The sequence below is a fragment of the Quercus robur genome, chromosome 4, assembly GCF_932294415.1.
Source record: "Quercus robur chromosome 4, dhQueRobu3.1, whole genome shotgun sequence".
In the NCBI taxonomy this organism is placed as follows: Eukaryota; Viridiplantae; Streptophyta; class Magnoliopsida; order Fagales; family Fagaceae; genus Quercus; species Quercus robur.
In genome coordinates, this window is record NC_065537.1 from 6,169,771 (window position 1) to 6,180,168 (window position 10,398).

At 41.7% G+C, this 10,398-nt stretch overlaps 1 protein-coding gene across 1 annotated transcript; it reads right to left on the reverse strand.

Annotated features, from left to right (window-relative positions):
• Nucleotides 1-9,054: 9,054 nt before the first annotated feature.
• LOC126721260 (uncharacterized) lies at nucleotides 9,055-10,398 on the reverse strand. The gene is made up of 3 exons (XM_050424314.1): nucleotides 9,604-10,398; nucleotides 9,292-9,435; nucleotides 9,055-9,171 (listed from the first exon to the last, which is right to left on the reverse strand). The coding sequence occupies exons 1-3, from the start codon at nucleotides 10,396-10,398 to the stop codon at nucleotides 9,055-9,057; spliced, it is 1,056 nt and encodes a 351-aa protein (XP_050280271.1).

Here is a 10,398-nt window from a genome sequence, read left to right on the forward strand (position 1 = left end):
TTAAGGGGGAAAAAACTAGACATGGCAAAACGGGCGAGTCGGGTCGGGTCAATTGGGTTGCGGGTCAAAAACAGGTCATTTTAAGCGGGTTAAAAACAGGTTAGGGTCAATCAGGTTGCGGGACGGATTGGGTTGATTCGTATTTTTCACATGAATTTGTTTTTATAAAGAAAACAACATGTATTTGCTATTTAGAAAGTCATGCAACAAATTACTTGATGTAAAATGCATTATATATATAACTGTTATGGGTCAACAAATTTATTTATTTATTTATTTTTTTTTTAACTCAAAAGTAAGATTGGATGTTATCAGATTTATTTATTAAAAAAAAAAAAATTAACGAAAGAACAAACACCCAAGAAAATTTTTATTCTTTCGATGAAACGAAGTAGGTATGCAAGTGGTCATCTCTTTCTTCATAGTATCTTCTAGGAAAAGCCACAAAAAATGACAACTAAGAGAAAAGAACATTCATAGAAAGCCTCTTTTTGACATCAATTATACAATGTATTTACCAATTCAAACTAACAATTATGCCTCTTTATCAATTATAATTTTTATATAGAAACAGAATTGAAAGTTTGGAATTTTAGTAATAAGTTTATGATTCCGAATCCTCCAATTCTTCAACTGTGATCATTAGTTGATTTCTCAATCTTTAGAGCTAAACTTCTAGATTATGAATTAAAAAGTGAACACATAGGATTGTATTGGATTTAGTTCTTTTCAAAGTATGTACACAACTGCATTAATCTTTGACCTTTTGTACAAATGCCAAACCAGGTATGTACACAGCAAATAGACTCTTGACTTTGCTTTTTTGGTTTCCTTAAACGTGTTACATTACATGGGATGAACTTAATTAGTGTTATATTAACAAAATAAAAGAGAAGAAAGAGAAAGTTCACAATAACCAGTATACCCTTTCAAAAATAACAACTATGCATCTTTAACATGAATAATGAGATTATTAACAAAACAATAAGAGATAATGGGATTGCAAGATTCAGTAGCGGCTCTAGAAATTTTTTTTTGGGTGTTCCTCAACAAGCATAAATTACACAATCTAATAAAAAAGAAAATTTGTATATTGACAACAACAACAATAAAAAAAACACGCAAATATATAAAGTTTACAATTGCCTTCTACGTGGTTTTCTTATTAAATATTTGTCCATAATTCTAGTAAAAGAATAAATAATAAACTATAAGTTCATTTGAAATATTAATAGAATTATTAATTGTAAAGACTCAATTTGTAATGATCACAAATTGGTATTGGGTTCGAACGTTAAAAGTCCAAACAATAAATTTGTAGAGCGTGGATGTCAAAGAACTAGGTTAACTCCAAAAGAAAAACAATTAAACTTAACGTTTATAGATGGATTAGCACTAATATGACGATCAACTTCTCCTTGAAACAAGTTCAGTTCTTTATCTTGTAAGGTTTTCTTCTAAATACTCCTTGTTTAGAAGTTCCGATCCCTCTTTCTCAATGCATTCTTTCATATTATATACTGTCCTCTTGGTGCCATCTTCACCACACACATGTAGGTTGGGTTCGGGGGATCCTTCCTGTCCCATCCAACACCTCCTGGAACCTCCATCCAGTGGCTATAAGGCTGCCTCATCACTGTTCAGGCATCACCTCCACATTAATGCGGTCAGAAAGTTGGTTGAGAGGCAATTAATGTGGAGGCAGCTGTTGTTAAAGATATTTGTTTACCTTTTCTTTCTTACCCTTGGTCCCATGTCCCACCTTCAGTGGTAATGTAGCTCTGAGGCGTACTTGCAACAATATGGCATTCAAGTTGTCTTCGGACTCATACTGCCAAGATAGATTTTGTCCTCGGATGAATACTGAACTCACCTTACGTGATATCTACTCTCATTTTCATTTGGTTACCCTTATAACCTGATATGGGTCTCCTCGGACAGTTTTACGTCCTCGGATGGGCCATAGACCCAGTTAACATGATTCTAATAATTTATTGATTAACCGGCCCCCACAATAGCCCCTCAAAATCTTGCTTTTCGACTCCTCGGGAGAAAAGATTGATTTTGATGTCACTTGCCCATACCCTTTTATGTTTTGGGCATGCTCCTGACGCTTCAGCTTCCCCAGCGTGGCAGCATTAAATTTTGGCGACGCCCCTGTCTCCCACATTCAACGGTAAGATGTAAATCGAATGGTAGGGAGTCTATCTCGTTTCGCGAGCGGGAACTTTCCCGCTCATAACTTCTGCACAACTATAAAGGAATTCTCAAATCAATTCTCTTTCTTATCTTCAGCGATCACACAATTCTAGAGCTCATACACTGAACCTGTCTTTCTCCTTTTTCGTCGTTTTCCTGGCATCTACACATACTTAAATCTTGTCCGAGGACCCTCTTTCAAACCTGTAAGTTTTCTCAAAACCTTTACCGCTTTCATCTTAAATTCGTTAATTTCTCTACTAAATCCTTTAGGAAAATGGGGAAAAAGGAGGGTAAGTTTCGATGTATAGTTGAGTCCGAGGAAAGTATGAGAAATTTCCGCTCTAAGTATAGGATTCCCTCTATGGTGGGTATGAGGTACGCAGCCCAAGGGGAATGGGTCGACGTTAGACAAACAGGGGAAGTGGTTATTCCCATGATTGCCTTCATAGAAGGCAGGATGACCATCCCCATGGGTAAGATTACTAGGAGTTATCTTAGGTTCTTTAGGTTATCCCCAACTCAGTGTGCCCCAAATATGTTTAGGGTCCTGGGGAGTATAGAGGTTTTGAACGAGAGAATAGACCTAAACCTGACCCATCATGATGTGAACTAGGTGTACAACCTCCATCACTTGAAGGGGTAGGGGTATTATCTCAAGTCGAGATATCCCGAGGGGTGGCTAATTCAGTGCCTTCCCACTTCAAACAAGAACTTAAAGGAGAATTTCCTTATCTTTTCTGGGGAATGGCATAATGGTCTGCCATGCCCCACGGAGGAAGGAACATTAGGTGGGAATGCAGTCATAGATCTATAATATCCAGTTCATACAAATTTTTCCTTTTTTTTTGTTTTTTTTTTTTTTTGTTTTGTTTTAAGTCTTAGTATTCTTATCCCTAATGACGTTTCATTTCAATTCAATGGTTTTGCAGATAGACGTTTCACGAAGCCCAACCTTAAGTTAGTCAATAAAGCAAGCTTGGATAGGGTATTAAAAGCCGAGATATTCGTGAACGAAGCTGACGGCCAACTCCGGACAGCCCATTTAATTCTCGGTTACACCCCTATCTCGTTTGCTTTCCAGGTGCCGAAGTACGTGATCAGAGCCCGTGATCCTCGGCTACACCGTATTAGTGTTGCCTTTAAGGGGTTTATCGTTCCAGAAGGTATCCTACTTCCCCATGATACATCCCGCACTGAGCCCTTTTTTGTGGCCGTCGTCTCAACAGGAGCCTCTTCATCCCAGCCTATCCTTAGAGAAGAGGAAGTAGAAGAGCAGGAGGAAGGGGAAGAAGAAGAGGAAGAAGTTGTAGAACTCTTAGACTCCTCGGAAGATTTTGGGGTTTTTGATCAACCTATACGCTCCGAGGAAGATCTTGACGAAATGGGAATATAGAGGAAGCCCAAAAGAAGTTTAATGGAGTTGATCGAGAATCAGCCTGAGGGGAGGAATGCGTCGGGGAAATCAATGCAATCTCAGATTCCTTCTCTTCCCACCAGGTCTCCACCTCCTGCTCCTCGTCCACCTTCTCATCAACCTCAACAGCCAGTTAGAGCTGATGCGGCCGAATTGAAAAGGCGCAAGGAACAGAAAGGGAAGGACGTGGTGGATGCTGGCAAGTCCCATCCGACCTGTGAGGAAGATGCCCAAAGAGCTGCAAAACAACAGAAGACTAGCCATCTTCCTCAACGAGGCTAGGAGAGGTCTGAAACTCAACCTCCTGAGCCCAAAGCCTGGCTGCCAGCACCCATGCATGGTGGGGAGCCCCTACGAGAGGATGCATTTATTAGGGACTTCAACGGTGACATTGGGTGTCACGTAGTCTCGGCTATAGAGGAGGCCTTGTTACTCCCAAAGGACATGGCCGAAATAAAGAATGCGAGGAATAATGAGTTCATCCTCAATAATAAAAGATACTTGGGCATAGTATAGTGCTAACTCTTTTCTTTTTCTTTTTGTGCTCATTACTCATTGATGTGTACTTTTTATTGACTATAGTATTTATCTCTTCCTTGTAGGTTATCCAAAATACTTTTAAGCTGGATGAGATGCTCAATATCTGCTACAGTCAGCTAGACGATGAAAAGAAGAAACGGGCAACGGCTGTACAAACTTTGACAGAATCCAAGCAGGACTTGGCTGAGGCGAGGAAAAAGTTACTTGCTGAGGAACAAACTCGCAAGAGCGCTGACTCGGCCTTGGAAGGCTATCAAAAGCAGGCCGAGGACCAGGGAAAGCGCTTGCGTAAGGCAAATGCAGAACTGAAGACTGCCTGGGAGCAAGTTGCTGTCCTTAAGAAGCACTTGGAGGAAACCCAAAAGTTGAGGGAGCAAGCTGAAAAGTCCAGGGAGGAGGCTGAGAAAGCAAAAACCAAGGCCGAACAGGCAACGAATGAAGCCGAGCAGGAAGGCTATGAAATTGGTGTGGCTGAGACGGAGGAGACATTAAGAGCAGAGGTGCCAATGGTGTGCCGTATCTACTGCGCCCAAACTTGGGATGAAGCCCTTAACCGAGCTGGGGTTGAGGCTTCATCCGAGTTGAGGAAGCCAGAGAACGTGTTCTATCATGAAGTAATCCGCACCTCAGCTCCTCCATCCAATCAGGCTGAAGACACTCCCTCAACCGTTAATCCTAATGAGGGGGTTTTGCCTCCAAGTCTTCCTCCTCCTGGCCAACCAAAACCGACTAAAGGGAACAATGCCCCTCTAGAAGCTTCCTTGGACAAGACTGCAGCTGCTTTTGAGGCAGAGGTGGCCTCTTAGGGCTTTGAACAGGATTTGGCTTCCCCAGTCATGCCAGCTCGGGGAGCTGCTAAGGATAAAGAGGGAGTCACCACCTCGGAGGTAGATAAATTAGCCAGCCAAGCTCCAAAACTCCAAATCAAGTTGAAAAAATAGGACTTATTTAGTAATTTGACTAGGGCTTTTGTAAGGATTCTTATGTTTATTTACTTATTGTTATTACCGTTTTATCTTATTTTTGTACTTGCTCACTGTGTTATCTTAATTTGAATGGCCTCATTTTGGCTATCTTTCGTTTGCAAGAGAAAAATAACTTATAAACATTAACAATTGGGGATTAAAAATGGGTGATAACCATCAATACTATGAGGTCTCAGGGAGACATCTTAGATACATATGTATTATTTCTAATCAATTGAAACTTTAGAGAATGTTCAAAAGTTGAATAAAGTTGGGTCTACAGTACTTCAATTGTACATTAGATGATGTTCATGGGCTTAGTGGGGTTTATATCTCCAATAGGTGATTAAAAATCCTGTGATCTTAGGACGATATTTGAGAATTTGTTATCTTGGAATACATAAGCCCAAGTGGCCCTAGTACTTTAATATCAAGAGGCTGTATTAGTTTCCAAGGAACCCACTTAGTGACCCAATAAACTTCACAGGGTGTTAATTTCCACTAAGTTTGTGGTCCGAGGACCTGACATAACTTAGTTTCTATTTAATACTTCACAAGATGCAATAGGGTATTAATTTCCATTAAGTTTGTGGTCCGAGGACCTGACATAACTTAGTTTCTGTTTAATACTTCAATAGATGTCATAGGGCATTAATTTCCACTAAGTTTGTGGTCCAAGGACCTGACATAACTTAGTTTCTGTTTAATACTTGAATAGATGTCATAGGGCATTAATTTCCACTAAGTTTGTGGTCCGAGAACCTAACGTAACTTAGTTTTTGTTTAATACTTCAATAGATGTCATAGGGCATTAATTTCCACTAAGTTTGTGGTCCGAGGACCTGACGTAACTTAGTTTCTGTTTAATACTTCAATAGCTGTCATAGGGCATTAATTTCCACTAAGTTTGTGGTCCGAGGACTTGACCTAACTTAGTTTCTGTTTAATACTTCAATAGATGTCATAGGGCATTAATTTCCACTAAACTTGTGATCAGAGGACCTGACATAATTTTGTTTCTGTTTAATATTTCAATAGACATCATTAGGTGTGGAAGCACAAGATGCACGATTAGCATAAATTAAAGGAGAAACCCAAACTAGACTACTTTTATTAATAATAATACCTCTTGAGATTATTTACATTCCAAGGGTGAAGTACAGCTTTTTCATCTAAGTCTTCCAGATAATAGGCTCCTATTCCGGCTACTGAAATGATCTGATAAGGTCCTTCCCAATTAGGTCTCAATTTTCCCCAAACTGAATTCTTGGTGGTTCCCAGAACTTTCCTCAGCACCAGATCTCCTACGGCTAACGGTCTCAGCTTCACATTAATATCATAGCCTTGCCTGAGTTTATGCTAGTAGTAAGCTAATTGGACCATTGCATTCTCCCTTCGCTCTTCAATCAAGTCTAAACTTTTCCCCAACAGCGCGTTGTTATTGTCCGAGGAAAATGTACTAGTTCTTAACGCTAGGAATCCAGTTTCCAGAGGGATGACGGCCTCGGCTCCATAGGTCATGGAAAAAGGAGTCTCCCCTGTTGATCATCGAGGCGTTGTTCGATAGGTCCAGAGAACATGTGGCAATTCCTTTATCCATTTTCCTTTTGCATCATCCAATCTCTTTTTAAGTCCATTGATTATTACTTTGTTAACAACTTCAGCTTGCCCATTCCCCTGAGGATAAGCCAGAGTGGAATATCTATTTTTTATACCTAAGTTTGAAAGTATTGCTTGAAGGCCTTACTATCAAATTGAAGGCCATTATCCAAGACAAGAGTGCGCGGAGTTCCAAATCGCGTAACAATACTCTTCCAAATAAACCTCTTAACATCTACGTCTCTGATATTAGCCAAAGGTTTAGTTTCGACCCATTTAGTAAAGTAATCCGTGCCGATCAGTAGATATTTTTTGTTTCCTAAGGCTTTAGGAAAAAGACCAACAATATCTAGTCCCCATTGAGCAAAAGGCCAAGGACTGGACAGAGGATTAAGAATTCCTCCAGGCTGGTGGATGTTTGGGGCGAATCTTTGACACTAGTCGCATTTTCTGACATAATCCTGCACTTCCTTTTACATATGTGGCCACCAATATCCTTAAGTAATGGCCTGGTGTGATAGGGACCTTCCCCCTGTATGACTTCCACAAATACCTTCATGCAGCTCCTCTAGGAGTGACTCTGACATCTCTGGATGTACACAAAGTAGGTACGGCCCAGAAAAGGACCGTTTATATAGCTTTTTGTCCTCAGACAACCAAAATCGAGGAGCTTTCCTCCGTATTTTATCAGCTTCTATTTTCTTTTCGAGCAAGATGTCACTTTCGAGGAATTTCAATATGGGATCCATCCAGCTCGGCGCTAGATCAACTTGATGAACCTGACGTACGTCCTTTTCTGGTGAAGTGGGTGTATACAAATCTTCGACAATTATCACCCGAGGAGAATTCCATGTTGAAGAGGTGGCAAGGGTTGCGAAGGAATCGGCATGGGTATTTTCACCTCGGGGGATGTGCAACAAGACGAAAGATTCAAATTTCGTTTGCATACGCCTAACTTGACTCAAATACCCTTGCATTCTTGGATCTTGAGCTTCCAGTTCTCCTTTCACTTGGCCGACTACCAATCTTGAATCCGAGAATAATTCTCCTATCTTTCCACCCATTTTCTGGACCATACTCATTCCCATCAATAAAACTTCGTATTCTGCTTCGTTGTTAGTAGCCGAGAATCCCAACCTCAAGGATTTCTCAATGATGATCTCTTTAGGGGATACCAAAACTAGCCCCAATCCTGCCCCCCGTTGGTTTGCTGCTCCATCCACATATACCCTCCAGAAGGAACTGCCTTGTGTGGATATCAGACCAATCGATTTTTCATCCATGTCACTTTGCTTCATATAAACTTCTTCTGGACACTCGGCAAACTCATCAACCAGATCGGCAAGGACCTGGCCTTTCACAGAGGTGCGAGGCATATACTTGATGTCGAAAGCACCTAGGATTGTGCCCCACTTAGCAATTCTCTCAATGTAATCTACACTTCTAAGTGAGAGGTAACTGAGTCAAGACAACCACTGTGTGGGCTTGAAAGTAATGGGGAAGTTTGCGTGTTGCATGGACCATTGCCAAGATGGCCTTTTCCAATGATAAGTATCTCACCTCGGCTTCATGAAGGGACTTGCTTACATACTAAACTAGTCTTTGTACGCCGCTGTCCTCTCGTATTAAGACAAAACTAACTACATGAAGGGCAACTGCCAGATAAGCAAACAGCACCTCATCTACCTTAGGACTAGACATGATAGGCGGCCTGGACAGGTACTCTTTCAACTGCCGAAACGCCACAGCACACTCCTCGGTCCATTCAAATCCTTTCCACTTATGCAGTAGAAGGAAAAAGGGACGACACCTCTCGGCCGATCTGGAGATAAATCGGTTCAAAGCAACAGTCATTCCAGTCAATTTTTGCACCTCTTTTGGATTCTGAGGTGCTCATAAATCGTTGATGGCCTTAATTTGATCTGGGTTCACTTCAATTCCTCTATGAGTCACCATGTATCCCAGGAACCTCTTGGAGCCTACACCAAAGGAACACTTTGAAGCATTCAGGCGTAGCTTATGCTTTCTCAGTATTCCGAAGATGTTCGTGAGATCTTCCACATGCTCAGACACCACCTTACTCTTCACTACCATGTCATCAATATAGACTTTAATGTTTCTGCCTAGTTGCGGTTCGAACATTTTAGTCATCATCCGTTGATAGGTAGATCTTGCATTTTTCAAACCAAAGGGCATCACTTTGTAATGATAGTTTCCAACAGGGGTGACAAAAGCAATCTTCTCTTGATCGTCCAACGCTAGCGGTATTTGGTGATATCCTTGGAAGGCATCCAAGAAACTCATCCTAAGATGACCAACAGTTGCATCCATCAACTAGTCTATCTTCGGCATGGGAAATGGATCCTTGAGACAAGCCTTATTGAGATTCGTGAAGTCCATGCACATTCGCCACTTTCCTGTCTTCTTCTTTACCACCACCGTATTGGCCAACTATTTAGGATAAAAAAATTCTTTGATAGCTCCAGCCTGCTTGAGCTTGGTCACCTCACTTCTGATAGCTTCAGCGTGCATTTTTTATGGTCGCCGAGGAGGTTGTTTTTTGGGAATTACGGAAGGATTCACATTGAGTCGATGACAAATGAAATTCGAATCTATACTTGGGGCTTCATATGGGCTCCATGCGAACACATCCACATTTGCTCTAAGGAATTCCAGCAATCGCTCCTTCTCTTGCAAAGGCAGTTTAGCCCCAACCTGGAAGAATCTTTCCGAATCATCAGCAATAATTACCCTCTCCAAATCTTCACACTTTACCTCATCGGCTGGTCCATCTAAGGGTAATGCTGGTGGTTTTAATTGTTATAATCCATTATCGACAGTAGCCGAGGTCTCTGCCTTTGGCCAATGTTGTATAGCCGCTACCAGGCACTGCCGAGCTGTAACTTGGCTTCCTACTATCTCCAATACTTGGCCTCCAGATGGGTACTTCACTTTCTGATGCAGAGTAGATGAGACTGCTCCCAGGGTATGAAGCCAAGGTTTGTCCATAATAGTCGTGTATGGAGAGAAAAAGTCCACAACAATAAAATCCACCTCCACCACATCCATACCGGTTTGCACGGATAGTCTGATCTGTCCTTTTGGAGCGACCATCCTTCCCTCAAAACTCACCAGAGGGGAACTGTAGGTTGCTAAGTCCTCTGGCTTCAGACCTAGCCCCTTATACAAATCTGGGTATAGTATATCTACAGCACTACCTTGATCAATTATCACCATTTTGACATCGTACCCACCAATTCTCAGTGTGACCACCAGAGCATCATCATGGGGCTGTACGGTTCCAACCTTGTCCTCATCCGAAAAGCCCAAAATCCAGGGGATGTCCACCCTGACTCTCTTAGATGCTTGGCAATGATCCTCGGCTGGAGGTCGAAACACCGACAGTACCCTGGAAGGACAAGATCCAGTCCTCCCTAGGGCAGCAAAAATAACGTTTATCGTACCAAGGAGGAGTCTTGAAGAAGCATCCCCACGCATTTCTGAGCCTGCCTGGCTTACCCTAACACTGGAATGATGCAATAGTTGCTTCAATTTCCCCTCTCGGACCAACTGCTCCAAATGGTCCCATAAGTTTTTGCAATCCTCCGTCATGTGCCCATGATCCTGATGATATTGGCAATAAAGGTTCGGGTTACGTCTCTTAGGCTCTCCTGCCAT

Bases quoted from the DNA above. Each gene is read 5' to 3' on its own strand.
- LOC126721260 (XM_050424314.1), bottom strand. From the start codon at position 10,398: ATGGCAGGAGAGCCTAAGAGACGTAACCCGAACCTTTATTGCCAATAT. The intron at 9,436-9,603 runs GTAGCGGCTATA...AGATTCTTCCAG, and splicing joins TTACAGCTCGGCAGTGCCTG to GTTGGGGCTAAACTGCCTTT. The intron at 9,172-9,291 runs GTAATTCCCAAA...TATCCTAAATAG, and splicing joins GACTCAATGTGAATCCTTCC to TTGGCCAATACGGTGGTGGT.